The sequence below is a fragment of the Halichoeres trimaculatus genome, unplaced genomic scaffold (assembly GCF_033239565.1).
Source record: "Halichoeres trimaculatus isolate MK-OKI-2021-1 unplaced genomic scaffold, fHalTri1.1 fHalTri1_scaffold_20, whole genome shotgun sequence".
Taxonomy (NCBI): Eukaryota; Metazoa; Chordata; class Actinopteri; order Labriformes; family Labridae; genus Halichoeres; species Halichoeres trimaculatus.
This window is the reverse complement of record NW_027437198.1, coordinates 25,381,102-25,399,170: the sequence shown is the minus strand read 5'-3', so window position 1 is coordinate 25,399,170 and position 18,069 is coordinate 25,381,102. Positions and strand designations below refer to the sequence as shown.

Below are 18,069 nucleotides of genomic sequence, written 5' to 3'. Positions count from 1 at the left end.
AGGTCATTTTTGTCAGTTGACACGCTGTGTGCTTATACTCGGCATGAAATTCTCCCAAACTCAGGAGTTTTTTGGACAAACAGATTCTCCGGCTCTGCCATTATTGGCGTGTTTACTTGTTTTGCCGGCTCAGCTTCTCCTCTGTTTACATGTGACGCAGCCCAGGTAACCTACACTCCAGTCCAGTCTAGTAGGTGGTGGTAATGTACCTTCAGCTACTCGCCAACCGCTAAATAAACTGAAGACAAACTAATATAATAATGATGCAGCAAAGTGCATGGGGTATGGAAAAACGTTGTTGATACTTTTACTGATTGATTTTTATCAATTTTATCCATTCGTCGTGCAGCCCTAATCGCTTCCTCAAACTTTTATTTTGGTGCTTCTGGTGGGCGGAAGTGTTAATTTGTATATTGGCTAAATATTAGAAATCTTGCTATACATTTGGGATGAAAACTTATTGTTTAGAAATGTAGCTAAATATTAAGAATCATTTTGTCTGATAGAAACTTCCAGAACAAAACTGCTTCACTTTTTAAAAACAATAATACTAGTAGTAGTAGTAGTAATACTGTGTTATGAGACTGCTTCCACAATTATTATTGATGATTTACTCAACAATAGTGGTAGAAAACAAACATTCTACATTTATATATAATGTTTGACAGATATATTTTATAAATATTTCTCTAAATCTGCATAAAAAGTGATGTTTTAGAGCTAAATGTGGGGAAATGTTGTTATTTGTACACACACACACTTACCACTGACTGGGAGGGTGTGTCGTCTTTGTTAAAGTGCCGTTCCACATAATCTGAAGACAGGAGGTGACTGCAGGAGAGAGGGAGGAATATCTGTCACCAGAAGTGGTTTCATCCATTTTTCATTTCACAAACAATAACTAAAGACTTAATGTGCTTTAATAAAATTAGTGAAATCTCATAAAAAGCTGAGTGTGAGTGTGTGTATGAGTGTGTGAGTGTGTGTGGCACGTTGGTATTCCCCGTCTTGTCACACAACATAATAAGGGCGCTAAGTGCATTAGCTTGAGTGCGGGGGAAATGCTAATGAGAACAGCTGCAGTAAATTAAGAGTACAGAGTGATCGCAGCATGCACACACACTCTCACACACACACATCACACACACACAGAGGCAGATCTGAGAGTGTGGGACTGTAATACTGACTGGTTGAGCTCCAGGTCCAGGGTGAAGGAGTGTCCAAAGGCTTGGACCTGGAAACAGCTGTGGGCCAGGTGGACGGGCTGGAAAACAAGGACAGGCGGGTCAGGAACAGGTGTAGTTAACTTAAAAGCCACAGGAGTGATTCTGTAAAGTGAATATGAATAATTCAGCAGGATCAATACGTGTGTGTGTGTGTGAGTGTGTGTGTGGAGTCTAAAAGCATCTGAGCAGCTGAAACACTGTGATTGATAAAGCCTTCATTGATCGCCGTCAGCGGCCGGCGTTCAGCACAGTGTCAGCTGCAGTTTGGTGATTGAGATGGATGCGGAGGAGGAGAAGGAGAAAACTTGACTGATACGGTTTATTCAGGCACGCTGTGTGAATGTCCCCGGTGGACGGCTGCCAGAGGAGGTGAGGAGACAGCAGGGCCAGGGGAGGAAAGGAGGAACAGAGAGAGGAGGAGGGAGGTTTGGAGCAGACTAAACAGAGCCTCTCCGGCTGTGCCAGCGCAGCTTTGATCTCAGTCTGGAGGAACCAGGCTGCAGTGAATCACCGGGCTTCTTCAATAAATGCATCAGCATCCAGGAATCGTTTCCTCACGTGACGACGGACAGCACATTTTACTACAGTTGGAGAGGCTGCAGCTCGCCGTCCGTCAGGGACCTGAATGTGTGCAGAGATATTTTTAATGTTTTACTCTTCTTAAAGCTCAAACCAATATGTGTTTGTTAAACTGGATCTCTCAATGTGTGAACTCCCTCACCACTGCCTCATTGATCCTGATGTAGTTTTTCACTCTGTGTAACTCTGTGTTTCATACTTTAATGTTCATCTTTCTTATAGTTGAATTTTTCTGTGCATGATTTTTTCCCAGTTAATACATTTTTCTATTTTTATGAATTCTTGTTGTAGTTTTGTTTGTGACATGCATAATCTGTTTTGCTGCTGTAAATCTGTTAATTTTTCTTTGAGAAATAAATTAAAGAATTGCTTCCATTTCTCTTCTTTATCCTTCTTCATCTTTTCCTTTTCTCTCTCCTTTCCTTCCTTTCTCTTCTCTCATCTCCTGTCTTTTCTCTCTTGTCTCTTCTCTTTCTTTTCTCTTTTCCTTCCTCCTATTTTCTCTCTTTTCATTACTCTTCTCTCTTCCCCCTTCTTCCTTTTTTTCTGTTCTCCTTTTGTTTTTTCTCCTTCCCTCCTTTTTTGTCCTCTTCTATTTCTTGTCTTTTCTCTTCTTCCTCTTTTTCTTTCTTTTCTCTCTTTTCCTTCCTCTTGTCTTGTTTCCTTTCCTCCTCTCCCTTTCCTTCGTTTTCTCTTTTCCACTTTCCTTACTTTTCTCTCTTTCCTTCCTCCTCTCTCTCTTTTCTTTTTTCTCATTTCTCTCCTTTCTTTCTCGTCTCTCTTCCCATCATTTCTTTCTTGTCTTTTCTCCTTCCTCTCTCTTCTCATTTCTCTTCTCTCTCGCCTTTTGTCTTCTTCCTCTTTTCTTCCGTTTCCTTTTTTCCCTTCCTCTTTTCTCTTCTTCTCTTGTCTTTTTTCCTTCCTCTTCTCTTTTCTCTTTCCTCCCTACTCTTTTCTCTTTTTCTTTTATCTGTTCTCTTTTCCCCTTTCATTACTTTTTTCTCTTTCCTTCCTCCTCTTTTTTCTTTTTTCTTCTCTCCTTTCTCTCCTTTCTGTCCGCTTCTCTCTTTTCCCTTTTTTCTTGTCTTTTCTCGTTCCTCTCTGTTTTGTCTTCCTTTTCTCTCTCTTTTCGTTTCCCTTCCTCTTCTTCTTCCTTTTCTCTTTTTACCTTCTTCTTTTCTCTTCTTCTCCAGTCTTTTCTCCTTTCCTTCTCTCCTTTTACTTCCTCTTCTTTATTCTCTTTCTTGTGTCTCTGTCCTTCCTCTTCTCTCTTTCCTCTGTTTTTCTTCCTCTTTTCTCTTCTTTTTTCCCTTTCCTTTCCTTTCTTTTCTCTTTCTTTTTCTCATTTCTTCGTCTTCTCTCTTTTCTCATTTTTTCTCTCCTTCCTTTTCTCTCTTCCTTTTTTCCTTTTTCCCATTTCTCTTCTTCTTTTGTCATGGTCCTTTTTTCATTTTTCTCTTCCTCTTCTCTCTTTTCTTCTTTCTCTTTTCCTTTCTTTCTACCCTCTTCTCTCTTTTCCTTTCTAGTCATATTTTTCCTTCCTTTTCTCTTCTCATGTCTTTTCTCCCTCTTATTCACACTTTTTCCTGTTCTCTTTCTTCTCCTTTCTTGCTTCTTTTCCTTTCTCTTCTCTTTCACTCTTCTCCCCCATCTCTTTTTTTCCTCCTGTCTTTTTCTCTCGTCTCTCTCTGAAGGTGTAGCTGCAGCTAGCTTGGATGTTTTCAGTTTGAGCTGATACTGAGATTTTATTTTCCTCCTGTAAAGTCCAGATTTTTCTCTGACACACTGAACCAAACTTTGTGACCGGATTATTCTCCAGAACCAAAACTTCCTTCTCGTTACAGATCCAAAAACAAACAAACAAACAAAGAGATTTTTCATCCCAGTGCACCAAAACTACCAACCTGCCTTCTCTCATTTCTGCATTTCTATTCCTGGCTAATGCTACCCATAATCCTCTGCACGGCAAAAGTTACATCATGACAAACAGTTTGGTGAACTCGAGCAAGAAAGGCAGGATATTCACCGAGCAGCAGAGCAAATATATCAAACTCAGCACCTGAGACCTTAAAATAATCCAATCAGTGACAAAAATACAATCTCTGCACAAAGAAACTGAAACTTTCATCCTGCAGCGACTGAAAACGAGGACGACAGATGAAACTAAAATCAACGCTGCATCACCTGATTTCAAAGCCGCTCCGTGAGACAGAAATAAAAAAGTTCAACTCATCCTCTGCTGCTGCTAAATTTATGTCGGTTTCTGTGTCTTAAATATTTTACAGAGCCAAACAGGGCAGGTCTGGACGCGCTGACAGAGGGACTTCAGAGACCTGCAGTGAACTGTAACGTCAGTTTTTCTGTGGATTCAGTCAAACTCAGCTTCTCCTCAGCAGCAGCCTCCAAACGTGAGTGTGTGTGAGAGCTTAAGTGGCTTAATGTGCTCTCCCAGTGATATGAAATACATCATATTAACATGACAGAGAGAAAAAAGCTGAGGGGGAGGGACGGGAGGGATGGGAGTGCTCAGCCTCTCGGACCATGCAGCACTTCCAACACAGCCTCTTCTATAATTAATGGGGACACACTTCAACACATCCCTGAATAATGAAGAGGAGGGGGTTCATCGCTGCAGCGCCATGATCAGACACGGTGACTGAATATTTCAGGAAGGAGCTCCAGCTTTGTCATGGGAATAAAAAAAGAGCCACTACACACACGCAACGCTCCGGCTCTTTGATATACAGAGCGTTTACTACAATGCTTACACAGCACAAGAAGGAGGTCACAACAAGGCTGCAGCTCCAAAACTTGTTGCCGGTTGTTACACAACTTGAGTTTAGGCGGGAGTGGGAGGATGGGAAACAAAACCTCTCAGTTTCCTTCAGCTGACGTAACTTTTCTGAGGATGTTTGTGAGGGTTTTCAGAGGGGTGGGAGAAAAATCGTTGTATCAAAGTATCAGGATTTTTTGTTCAACGAATTTATCTCTCAAATCTTTTTATTGACTTTCTTGACACAGCTGAAAGTGGAGATCCGAAATAAGATCTGGTGTACCCTTTTGTATCCAGATGGAGTGGCACATATATTGACGAATACATATTAAAAACAGGATATGATGGCAAAATCTCTTTGGACAGCTGCATTTCATTAATTACTGAGGGTGTCACCCATCTGCTATCACCCATCATCACCTTCCTTAACAAACAGCCAAAATAAATGAGTTAAAACAATGCAAGAAAACAAAATACTGGACAAAAAAATAGACCTAAGTGAAAAAAAATAGATAAATAAATAAATAATAAATAATAAAAAATAATAAGAATAATAAATAAATAAATATTTTTTTGAAAAATGAAAATAAAAAAAATAAATAAAAAAATAAATAGATAATTAAAAAAATAATAAATAAAAAAAATAAAATAAAAAAACTAACTATCTAAATAAATCATAAATACATTTATTATTAATCAAAAATTATAAAACAAACAAACAAAAAAGAAAGCAGTTAGTTAAAATAAAAAGGAGGGCGTCTCTGTGCTTTCTGGGTGATGCTAGTTCTTTCAAGGCTTTCAGATTTGTTGAGGGTATTTCTGGATCCTGCGAGGGAGAATCTGGTCTTTTCTAATTTGATGTGGTCTAGAGCCTACCTTAGCCAGCAGTTAAGTGACTATGTTAACACCAAAACTACCTTAGAAAAGTGGACTCTCTTCTTTTATGTTTCTCTTCCTGTTTTTGATTAAAAAAAACTGACTAAACTGACATCCTCAGTTGGAGCGTGAGCTGCCTGAAGTTTTCTGACTTGCAGCGTCTCTCTATGTCTCTGTCATCTCACATCTTCTCCTCGTATCCATGCTGAGCTCTCATCCAAAGAGCGCACCGCTCTCACCCACAGTAGTTTACGAGCAGGATTTTGATTGACAAGCTCCCCTAGACCCCGCCTCCCCCTGCTGAAAAACATTATTTACTTCTTTAGACGCAGTAAACGATTGCAATTGAATTGAAAAATATCTTTGAGTCCTAGAATTCAAATTCTTTATTTGAGGACTTTAAACAAATATGAGATTAAAATGTGATTAATTAGATTAATTATAAATCCTGTGATTAATTAGATTAATTTTTTTAATCACCTGACAGCACTAGTTTTTATGTTTATTTGAAACAGCCAACCAGATGTTTACATTGATGGAGGATTCATCTGTAAAATTTATTTTGTACTAATAAACAATCCTTAACAAAAACAAACAGAATTTATTTTTCAAATCTAAAGCCTTCATTTTTGTTTTGTTTGTGAGCTGGATTGACAGTTGAGACATCAGATCCCCTGAATTAAGCACTTTGCACACCAGATGCATATTTTTCATGTGAGTATTTCGTACGCTATATATATATATTTTTTTTTTTCAAACCTACTGTTTTTCAATGCAAGCTTGTTTAGCGGCTTTTATTTTTTGGCTTGCAACGTGCACATGTCCGACCAATTAAAACACTGGTTGTTGACACGTCACATACCTAAACATTCAACATTGATTGTGTTCGTGTCCTAGCACCTGCTTCTTTACGACAAAAGACATAAAAACTAAAAAGACATCGTTTGGAAGAGGAAAGCAGCGAGATTGAATATGACGCCTCCAAATTTTTCGCAATTTTGTGCCGTTTATTCACGTCACCATTGGTGTGCAAAGGCCTTAACTCCTAAAAACTGACTCACATGTGCATTTTTTAGGAAAATACAGCTCCTGATACAGTCTGTAGACATCATCATCATTTAGCTTTTTCACATGGTCTGAGGTTACAAAAGGGAACTAAAAATCCCAAATATTGAAGAATCACAACTCAAATCGAATCGTTATCTATAAGAAACAGCCGTAGTTTTCAGGGACAAACGGGGTCAGGATCACTTGGGGTGGATGCAGCACTCTCGTGACTGAGTGATGCACAGGTAGAGAAATCAGCACAGTCAGGAAAGCTGCTGTCACGCTCTTGTAAGCCCACACAGAGATACGACGACACCAGTGCTGAATCGTCTTGAGCAAAGAGTCGTGCTGAGACCTCGGCTTAGAGCTCTCACTGATTCACACTCAAAGATGCCTCCTCCTAGACTGTGATACCTTGGATTGTTTACACCCTGAGTCTGCAGCTTATCAGGTGTTTTTGTCTTATTTTAAGCATTAATTGTCACTCAGTCAACTTATCAGTCTAGAAAACAAGCAACTCAGGCCTCATTTTTGTCTTTAAATAACTTGAAAGAAGACATTTTTTCTGGTGAATGTGGCTCATATTAAGTCTAAAAAGAAATTTTCTACTGAAAATAAGACAAAAACACTTTATAAGATTCAGTTTTTGCAGCTTCTGAAGCATCTCTCTGTTTCTGTAACCCAAACTGAGCTAAATAACAAAAACAGAAGTGGATCTAAGAGCCATAGTTTCTGCAGGACTCACCAGAGTCTCCCCCGTGCCGTTCTTCACCCTGGTATCCAGCTGCTCATGGGCCATCTCCTCCTCCGACTCGATCTGCTGCACCAGCCGCTTCGGGTAGACGATCTCAGGTGCCGCGTCCCCGTCGTCCCGCCACCCTGCTGGGGTGAACCAGTCCCACAGCCCTCCATCTCTCACCGGACTCTCACCTGTGAACGGCACAGCACAGACGCTCACCTGTGTGTCACTAACTCGCTGTGTTTGTGTTTTGGAAACACTCAGTCACAGATTAAACCAGTGTTTCCTCTGAAAGCTGCTGACCTAATTCACCAACTGACCATTTAACATTTATAACACTCTGGTCTATTTTTACACATTTTGTGCACATAATTGGTTTGATGTGTTTTGGTGGAATATAGGCTAATGACAGCAGAGCTGTAGGGCTGGGTGTGTAGCTGACAGCCGCCCCTTATCAGGGCCTGTGTGTCTGAGATCCTCAGAAACCATCAGTGAGGCTGTAAACACCTCGCCTTTGCAGCTGGTAACTTAGAGGATGCTGCTGTTTTCTGGTTTCTGGATGAAACAGCGCTGGACGTGGTTCAGGGTGCACTGAATGGAGCCGGTTGGGCTGCGATGTGAATGTGTTGATGCAGCAAATCTACCGCAGAGTGCTGTCAGGCCAGTGGGCTGCTTGGCACCGAGATCCCACCTCAATAAAACCCAGAGCCTGCACCGGGGTTAGAAAAGTGCTGGTGCAAGGGGAAAAAATGTGGATGCACAGGAAAACAGAAAGGGAGCTCCCCGCTCTGAAGCCAAATCCCCCCTCTCTTCTCCTCCTCTCCTCTCCTCCTCCTCTTACCTGAGACTGCAAGCCTCTCGCCCACTGCAGCAAAGACCATGAAGCACCACACCGCCAGCATGATCTTCACATATTCCCCCGGATTACAGCATCGAGAGCCGGGGAAATGTCACACGAGCCCGGCGGACGGAGGGACGGGAAGGAGCAAGAAGCGCAGAGGAGGAGCGATGGCGAAAAACCGAGCGAGGATCTGCTACACATCTGATGCTGCGCGTCCTCTGTCGCCCTCTCAGCCCCGGACAACACCGACGCTGAGCATCATTTGCATTTCAGAATGAAGAAAAATGAATCAAAACATCTGAATATGGCGCAAGAATCATCGATCAGGAAACGAAAGCGAGAAACGGGAGAGAGCAGCGCGGACGCATAGCTCCGCAGGGCTGCGCGGGTGCGTATGGATGAGCCTCAGTGTGTGTGTGTGCGTGTGTGTGTGTGTGTGTGTGTGTGTGTATTTGCGAATCTGCGGTATGCGGAAACGGAGGGATGGGAAAGCAGAGAGAAATGCGTTGGGTCTGCGGTGAAGGAGGACACGTGGGACCGTGGTACCCTCCCTCATCCCGGGCAGCCTCCTTCCTCCCGTTGCCATGCAGCTCCGTGCAGGGAGAGGCTGCGACAGGCCGGAGGAGGAATCAGAGGAGGAAGAGGAGTCAGGTGTGTGAGTGAGGGGATTTTATCAATGCAACAAGGTGTGTGTGTGAATGTGGGGGTCTCTGCAGAGGAGGAAGCTGTGTCCTAACATCATCCGTTTCTGCTCCCAAACTGTTAGATTCACATTTTTACAGCTGGGTGATCTGTCAGTGGGTTGGACACTTCAATAAATCCTGAAATAAAGGAATAAGTCAGGTCTGATTCTTCTTCTCTTCTTTTCTCTCTACATACATGTGTGGTATTCACTAGACATAGACTGATATGGTTTTTCAGGGCCGATACTGATACCGATAATCAGTCGTCTGACGTTCAGGGCCAATATTCATTTCCAGTAAAAGTGACAATATCCGCATCAAAATTTGGGATAATACAAACTCCAAAACTTAACTTTGAAGACGCCTGGTGCTCCCAGCCCAGCGCGGCTCTGAATCACTAGCCAGACTCTTCTCCTCTGTTGTGCCCAAATGGTGGAATGAATTACCGAACTCTATGCGATCCACATAGTCCCTTTCTACTTGAAGTGATACTCCGGGATGGAACAAGTTGGGTCCTATCACAAGGTTTATGGCAGAAATTACCCCTAGAGCAGTGTTTTTGTGCAGCAGAAGCCCAGAGCGCTCACACCAAACACCCCCTCCCTGCTCCTCTGCCGGTTTCCTCTGCACTCAAGACGGGGCCATATTTTACTTGACCAAAAACACAAATAAACGGACTCCCACCGACAAAATCCGATATTGGTCTGCAGGTCGTCCTCGCTCTCATAATCACTCATCTTTATGTTGCTATTGCATAATTCGTCCTGGCAGACTACCTGCGTTTGTTTATATCTGGCACGCCGCGGGCGCGGACTGATACACTAAGCAGCGAGCGCCTCGTAGCCAGCTGTGGCTCTGCAGCGGAGGTAGCGCCGTTTTACGACACGATGAGAACTAGAGCCTTATTTAGCGGTGTTTTTGTGTGAAAGTAATGCGCTGAAAATTCTCTGAATAAAGCGTGAATGCAGACCGATATCAGATTTTTTTGGTGGGAGTCTGTTTATTTGTGTTTTTGGTCAAGTAAAATATGGCCCCGTCTGAGTGCAGAGGAAACCTGCAGAGGAGCAGGGAGGGGGTGTTTGGTGCGAGCGCTCTGGGCTTCTGCTGCACAAAAACACTGCTGTAGGGGTAATTTCTGCCCTAAACCTTGTGATAGGACCCAACTTGCTCCATCCTGGAGTATCACTTTAAGAGATGTCTGAAGACTCATCTGTCAAGGGAACACTTAGACCCTTAATCTGAGCCTCCTCCTCTTTGTCCTCAGGGGGAGAATGAGCCAGAAGGTCTGAGACCCAGCTCTTAGTGAATTTTCAGCATTAGTATACTGTTGCATCTTCTTAATGGCAGCACCTGCAGCCAAATACCTTGTAACATGTTGTTGCACTAACTAAAGTTTTTCCTTCTGTCTAAATTCTTGCTTGTGTTGTAAGTCGCTAAATGAAACTGTAGAGCTGTATGTTTATAAGACAGCTCCCAGGCTCAGCAGCCGTCTTATAAAGTTAAAGCTATGGTCTACGATCTGAAACCCAGTTTGGCTGAGACACATTTGAAAAACGCAGCCTCACTCACCCCTCCCCTCCGTGTTCCAAGATCCCGCCCCCCAACTCGAATCGCCCTTCTTTGCCTCCTAACAACACGCCCCCTCCGACACAGCAAGAAGCCGGCCGAGTTATTCAGCTGACATCTCCCACTGTGGTAAACAAAGTCATTACCTGTATCACTCATAATTCTTCCTTGCTTCAGCCTTTTCCTTGAAACTTTTGTTTTCTTCCCTGTGGAGGGTAACAGAAACAGCTTCCTGGTTTTGGTCTTCTCTGGCTCCATGGCGCTTTGGTAGCTGAGCAGCTAGCTGACGTGAGAGGGGTAGTGGGGAAGGATGAGGTGGGACCATGGTCATGATGACGGTGTGAAGCGAGGGAGACAGGGGATTGGATGGACTCACGGACCAATCCGAACCGCGCATAACATGATGTACAAAGCTTCCAAATCGTACACTATAGCTTTAAACTAAAACTTACAAAATAAATATTTTCCTGAAGTTTTCTACAGTAAGTCAAGTTTTCAAAAAAAAGAAAAAAAAATTCCTTGTGTGTCACCAATCAGATGTTAATGTGGGTGGGACAATGCTAGAGACTGCAGACAGAGAAGCACATCTGTATTGGAGCCAAAAGATAAGAAAAAGGCAGATGCCGATATGCTTCAAAATGCTACACATATCCTTTCCGGTTGATAATTGGAGCCAATAATCGGTCTATCCCCTACTATTAACCTGCTCTGACATGGGAGCTTTAAAGGATCCTCTCAGAAAACTGAACTTAAGGGTTCAGTGGACCATCATAGGCAATGAAAAGTGAGGTATAAACACACTGTGCCTCTTTCTTTAAGTGAATTCAGAAGTAAGTCCAAAGTAATAAAGCAGAGCTGGCTTTGCAAACCAATTTTCTCGAGCTTCATCACTTAAAAACAAGCATCGCAGCCAACAGATACAGCGTGAACTCCACCACAGAGAGCCAGACACTTGTGCTGTGAAACTCAAAATACTGGTGCATCACTATTCAACAAAACAAACTGCTTCCTGACAAAAAATATTCTTTAAAAGCAGTCCTGTGTCTGTAGCCTGTAACTGAAGACCACTTCAGCGCTCCATATGTTGCTGTATCAGCTCTGTGACCTGCACCTTCATGCAGCTATAGGCCTCCCTGTAGAAATCCTGCAACACATCTCTCTAATGGAGGCACATCGTGCACTGACAGCCCCCTCTGAATATTTCATCCACCTCCGTTTGAGACAACCAGGAAGTAAGAGACAGAGAGGAGGAGATGATGGAGGAGCACAGCAGCAGATTTGTGCTCGTCATGTTTTTCTCTGCCAGAAACAGGAGAGACACTCATGTTTCAGAGCCTTCATGTCACATGTGCATAAACAACTTCACCATCACAGAAAAGGGGATCAGTGCAAAAGCAGTCGGTGAAGTATTTATCAAAGATACTGTTGGGGAAACAATGATGCAAAGAGGAAACGGAGGAGTCAGAGCTGCATGCAGCAACTGAATTTGACATATTTTGGAAATTGGGATCAGTGGATCCCGAAAAAACCTGAGGAGGGATAAAACCAATGATTAACAAAATGAAAGACTCTAATAAAAACATCTCCTTGAACAGGAGGTATCATAATGTTGTGTCTCCAGGTATCTATTTCTGAGGTTTTTAACTTATCATCATATTACAGAATGAGAGATAGTACGGAAGAGGATTAGGGCAACTGAAAAATATATATACAAACACATCAATTTTTTATTATTATTTTTTTTATTTTTTTCTGAGAAAAAAAAAAGTTATAATCTGAGGTCAAAGTCAGAATTCTGAATTTTTTTTCACAAAATTCTGGGATTACAGTCAGAATACTGAGAAAAAAGTCATTTTTTTAACTTTAATCCCAGAGTTCTGATTTTTTTCTCTGAAAAAAAGTGGAAAAAAAGAAGAAGAAGAAAAAAAAAGAAATTGGCCCTTATCGTCTTCTGTAGGGGTAGAGAAAATATTCTTAAAATTTCCTCGTAAAATGAAAAATAAAAGGCTGAAATAAAAATAAACCCTATAATAATAATTATAATAATATAATTATAATAAAAATAATAATAATAATAATAATAATGATAGAATAAAATGTATTAATAATAATAATAAAAAAATAATAATAATAATAATAATAATAATAATAAACATACAATAAAATAATAATAATAATAATAATAATAATAATAATAATAATAATATGTTAAAATGTATATATATATCACAAAATATAATTTATATTGTGTTCTGAGGGGTCTAAAGAATTAAATGCACGGACTTAATTTTAAAGGAAAAATTTGTGGTTTAACGGGCTAAGTGTAGAAATTCTCAGAGTCAGAGACACACTGCCCTCTGCTGGAGGAGAAGCTGTATTACACTTAACTTCACAAAACCTGAGGAATTACAGTTTTAAACCTGACTGGGAATACATTTCAAACAAGACACAGTTAATCTCGCCTCCAGGTGTAGATTTCTGTAAATTAATCCTCTGGAAATTCTCACAATTGCACAAAATAACGTTCAACACTTTGTCACACTCACAGGTGGCTCACACCTGTCCGCTCAGGGCGGTTGGAGCATGCACTGGCTCGCCCGTTTCATGCGTCTTTCCGCGCACCTGGACTCTGCAGGGAAATCAGGTTGATTAGTATCAGCTTTCCATCCTGAGGGTTGTAAAGTGATGTATCGATGGACAGTGTGCGCGAAGTGCGGACCCACGCTGCTAATCAGCCAATTGAGTCTCATCGTGAGGTTATAAGAAAGGCAGAGAGCCGCGGCGGCCTCTCACTAACAGATTCTCAGATTGAGGAGTTCACACATCGGAGAGGATGAACGGATTCCCCGGTGGGAAACCTGCGGGCGGTCCGCCGCTGCAGCTGTTCAACTGCACCCACGCGAACTGTGGAGCGACCTTCACCAGAGGGTGGAGGCTGAAGGAGCACGAGACGGCGCACACCGGCGCGGTGAGGGGAATGAAAAGTTTTGGAGAGTGATGCAAAGTGAAAAAAGATGATTTTTGTTGAGTCACATGATTCACTAATTTTCCACAGCGGCCGTGTCTGTGCGCAATTGCCGGCTGTGGACGTCGTTTCACGAGGAAATCTCACCTGAGCCGCCACATGCTGCAGCACAGAGGCATCAAACAATTCAAGTGAGTGTCCCTCCTCATTTTTCTGTTTTTTTTTTGTCCTGAAAGAAACAAAATCATCTCAATTTCCTGCAGGTGCAAATTCACGAGCTGCCCGAAAAGTTTCCTCAACAAGGCGCAGCTGAAGAGGCACGTGCGCTACCTCCACGGGGACAAGGAGAAGTATTTTAAGGTTTGCGTCAACGTCATAAAACGTCCACACGGTGGCGCCAAAGTGCCACTTTGCGCCTCAGTGTTTTAACCACTTCACTTTTTTTCCCTCCTCCCTCAGTGCAGCCAGCCAAACTGCTCCTTGACTTTCAAAAAGCGCAGAATGTTGAAGCTGCACTTACAGCAACACGACGTGCCTGCTAAATTCAAGTACGTGTGTAGTGGCACAGCAGATTGTGCTCTTACAGCAGGGTGATATCAAACCCTGCTTTCTCCTGTGACACAACAAACACCTGGCCTCAGATTCAGCCTTCATGTTCATTTTCCTCTGTGTTATCTGTGCAACGCTCAGGTGTTTGAAGAGTGGATGCTCTGCAACTTTTGACTCCCATGTTGCTCGAAAAGCCCACGAGAAAAGGCACGCAGGTAAGTTTCAAAGTCCTGCTCATGGTCTCTACATCTTTGGGGAAAAGTCTTGAAGTCTGTGAAACTTAATTGAACAGTAAAGGGAGCAAACTCACCTTGTTGTTTGGTCCCTGTAGGTTACCGCTGCCCGCATGAAAACTGCCAGGTCCTTGAACGCACCTGGGGGAAACTGATGAAGCACATGGCCAAACACCCAGGTAAATCAAATGTGCGCAACGACTTCTGAAAGATGAGTTTCCCAGTCTGATCTAGTTTTAAACCTAAATAAGACAGTGTCGATGTGCTTCTCCAAGAAGAAATGGTGCCAACTTGAAAGATTTTGTGTGAAGATAAAGGCTCAAGAAATACAAGAAGTCTATGAATTCAAATTCTTGGGAGTCATTTTAGATCCACAGCTCAGGTTTGATAAACACGTGAAGAAAATAGCTAAATCAGTAAAAACCAATTTAAACTGTTTCAAATTAATAAGGCCGTACATCCCAATTCAGGCAGCTTAGATATCCATGCACTCCATGATCTTTTCTCACTTCTCATACTGCATGACAGTTTGGGCTCAGGGTTCACTATCAACAATCAAAAGTCTGTCATCCTTATATAATAAAACCCTTAAAGTAATGGACAAAAAACCTATCCGTTGGCACCACTGCCACATTTTGAAAAAATACAATCTATTGAGCTTTGAAAGCTTCATGCAGTTTTCTTTCCTTAAATTAGTTTTTAAATGTATCAATAATCTTGCCCCTGAACCCTTATCCAAATTTATTCAAAGACAGAACAGCAGCAGAGTTACAAGAAGCAAGGTGAATGGAAACTGTAGCATTACAAAAATGTAAGTCAACATTTGGACAGTCAGCTTCCTCTTTTAAAGGCTCTAAACTCAGGAATTCTCTACCAACCGAAATCAAATAAATCACAGACTTAAAACTCTTCTCTACAAAGGTCAAGTGCTGGCTAAAAGCAAATCAAAACTGTGATCATTCTTAGTTTGCCACATTTTTTTTAAATTTATCTATTTTGAACTAGTTTGTGTAATTACTTGTTCTGATGTGAACGTGTACTTTATTGTTGTTTTGTAAACTTTTTTTTATTATTTTATGCTGTTAAATATTGTACATTTTCTGACTTTTAAAGGCCCAACTAGGGACAAGAGTTGGAAATTAGCATTTGCTATAAACTCTCTGTGCAGCACATCAGATTCATACTTAGTGATGGAACTATGTTAAACTGCATCGTCCCTATTAAATTAATCAATTCAATTCAATTGTGTTTCAGCCATGTTCACATGCCAAGCGTGCAAGAAGGAGTTCAAGAAAGCAGACGCTTTGCGGCGGCACAAACGGATCCACGCCTCCCATAAGCCCGTGCTGGTTTGTCCCAGAGACGACTGCCAGGCTTACTTCTCTACAACCTTCAACCTGCAGCACCACATCCGCAAGGTGCACCTCAACCTCCTGAAATACAAATGCTCCTTCCCTGACTGCCCACGCATGTTTGCTATGAGGGTAAGAAACACATCTGAAGAAAGTTTGTAAGACCTTGGAACACAACAAACCTCTTTGTAAAGTTATTAAAACCTCAAAGAATCAAGAAATGGTTATTTCACAGGACAGTTTGTCCAGACACCTGCTTCGCCATGACACAGATGCCACCCCACTGAAGGTAAGCTACAGATGATTTCATGTCAGTTTCAACCACTGAGTGATCACTGACTTCAAACTCTGCCAACAGAAACGCCAGCGCCCTAAGAAGTCGTGGCAGAAGCGTCTGGATGGACACCACCTGCCCCTCGTGGAAGAAAACCTGCACCGCCTCTTCGCTCTGCGCATGCGGATCTCTCGTCGTACCAAAGTGGAAACCAATCTCTCAGGCCTCTTCAACGAACGCAAGATCCCTCACTATGTCGACCCCGAGGTCAACCTGCGCAATCTGTTCAGCCTGAAGAAGCCTCACCCCGTGGCGAGCACGAGGGCGAGTACCTAAGGTTGCACTCATTTGTTAAATGAAATCCATATAAAGTAACTGGATTTGACTTTTAAGTTTGAACTTCCAGAGAGCTGCAAATGTTTTAAGTTTGGACTATTTTAGTTTGAGAAATTGGGTCAATAATGTAGCTGGAATACATTGAGAGATTTGAATTAATAAATGTAACTTGGGGATGTCTGGTCTAAGAAGGTCTAATATTTAACCGCAGCTCTGTAGAGACAACAGGTCTCATTCAGAACATTTGTTTTATAAATTGCAATTCTTGACCCAATAAAAAAAAAATATTGCATTCGTCCAGTGTCAGTTTGATTTCTGTTTCCCTACCAAAGAGCACCTCACCATCACCTACATCCATTCACCTCGGCCTGCTCTGGCCTCACATATTGCTTGACATTTACTGAACATGGTGGAGTTGATTAAACATGAACAAAGGACAGCACATGAGTAAGAGCTGACTCACTGAAAACATGACACTCTGGGGGTGGATGAGACTTTAACCACAGAGATGAGTATCAGCTGTCAGATCTGTTCAAATGAGGTTAGGTTAATGTATTTTGTCCTTCACATTCAGAATATTAATGCTCTTGTTTGGCTACAGAAAATTTGACCACTTGGAAGCTTATCTATGTTTGTAGGAGCAGCACTTTTCATAGTCAAGGATATTTTCTCCATTAAACTTAATAACAGCTTCAGTTAAATGCTTCTTTTGATTTTGAGAGGTAATGAAGATTCCCACAACTGTATCTTCTACACTAACAGCCCAAGATGGAGATACTGTTTCATAGTAAGATCATAGCTAACGTACGAGATGCGTTCAAAGACGAACAACGTTGTTGCCGGAAGTGACCCAAAAACCTCTCAGCGTTTCGAAAAATTATTACAGGGAGCTAAATTGACGAGCAGCATCAATATCAACGTCGCATTGAGGTTTAATTCTAAAGAAAACTACCAAAAAACACAGAAATACACCTCACCTCTCCTCTGCTTTGGTGTACTGGGCATGCGCACATACGTGCAGACGATTACGATCCGTAGAAGAAGACGAGTTTTCTGTTTTTGTTGTTTAACACTTAAGACTTATATTTTAAAGAATTTGTTTATTCATATGACATTTTTTTTCCTGTGTAGAACTTTATTCAACTATAGAAAATACAGTTGATCAGGCTGCAGGTAAAATTTGAGGCTAAATAAAATGAATAAATAATAAAATACAATTTCGTACATTCAAATCCAATAGGAAAATACAATTACATACAATTAAATACGAATCTTTGAAGTACAGTAGTTTGCGTTAACTTTTCGTACTTAAAATCAGTTTCAAAGTGGCTAAATAAAAAATGTTATGCTACCATAGGATACTCGATGCACGCGCAGTAAGGCCAGTGAAGCGTTTGCACTGACGTCACGATTTGGGTAGTTACCCGGATGTGCAGTGACTTTGGCGGTACACGAACGTTAACAGTAAATGGACGGAGATAGAAATACGCGGTAAAATATTATTTTGAGATGTTTTATCCGCCAAAAATGTGGAAAAACACACGGAGCACTCAAAATTACGAAGTGAAGGACTAAGCCAGCAAGAAAAGGAGAGATATTTTGAAGAATTACACCTAAGAAGAGAGACCCATACGAGGAGTTAGCATCTCTATCATCTATCCAAAGGTATGGAAACACTGACGTAACTGCTATATTTTACATGGTAGAGGGGGTCCACTGAATAAATGATGGTCTTTTGAGAGAGGCTCACTATTCAGCACTTTAAAAAAGCCTCTGAAAGATACTGAGTTTAAATTGTGTACCATTTATCGCTGTAAATTACCTCTTAATAATAATAATAATAATAATAAATTTTATTTGTAGAGCACTTTTCATAAAAATTATACTCCATCAAAATATATTTAATTTTACAAAAGTGTGGTTGGAAGATGCTATGGATTGAGAACATGACCTACCAAACAGGAAATGCTGTGAACAGACTTAAATGTTGAGATTAATGACAAATTATTGCCTTAGAAATCCCGATGAAG

General features: G+C 41.5%; 2 protein-coding genes across 3 annotated transcripts in view; one reads left to right on the top strand and one right to left on the bottom strand.

The window, feature by feature from the left end:
• LOC141809765 (disintegrin and metalloproteinase domain-containing protein 11-like) overlaps positions 1 to 8,594 on the bottom strand; it is a 31,992-nt gene extending 23,398 nt beyond the window's left edge. Inside the window, exons 1-4 of one of the 2 annotated variants that reach the window (XM_074696947.1) lie at positions 8,082 to 8,594; positions 7,247 to 7,431; positions 1,188 to 1,264; positions 765 to 831 (exon numbers count right to left, since the gene is read on the bottom strand). In XM_074696947.1, the coding sequence (XP_074553048.1) occupies positions 765 to 831; positions 1,188 to 1,264; positions 7,247 to 7,431; positions 8,082 to 8,142 (390 nt within the window). In that variant the 5' untranslated portion in view covers positions 8,143 to 8,594. The remainder of the gene's footprint in view (positions 1 to 764; positions 832 to 1,187; positions 1,265 to 7,246; positions 7,432 to 8,081) is intronic. The other variant, XM_074696946.1, reaches the window with a different exon arrangement.
• Positions 8,595 to 13,013: 4,419 nt separating this feature from the next.
• Positions 13,014 to 16,324, top strand: 42sp43 (P43 5S RNA-binding protein). Its single transcript, XM_074696916.1, has 9 exons — positions 13,014 to 13,298; positions 13,386 to 13,486; positions 13,559 to 13,655; positions 13,755 to 13,843; positions 13,986 to 14,059; positions 14,176 to 14,256; positions 15,332 to 15,561; positions 15,665 to 15,718; positions 15,788 to 16,324. Exons 1-9 carry the CDS (start codon positions 13,164 to 13,166, stop codon positions 16,037 to 16,039), a joined length of 1,113 nt encoding a protein of 370 aa, XP_074553017.1. The 5' UTR covers positions 13,014 to 13,163; the 3' UTR covers positions 16,040 to 16,324.
• Positions 16,325 to 18,069: the final 1,745 nt, after the last annotated feature.

Coding starts and splice junctions, on each gene's coding strand:
- 42sp43 (XM_074696916.1), top strand. CDS start 13,164: ATGAACGGATTCCCCGGTGGGAAACCTGCGGGCGGTCCGCCGCTGCAG. Junction 13,487..13,558: donor AGAGGCATCAAACAATTCAA/GTGAGTGTCCCT, acceptor AATTTCCTGCAG/GTGCAAATTCACGAGCTGCC. Junction 15,719..15,787: donor CAGATGCCACCCCACTGAAG/GTAAGCTACAGA, acceptor CTCTGCCAACAG/AAACGCCAGCGCCCTAAGAA.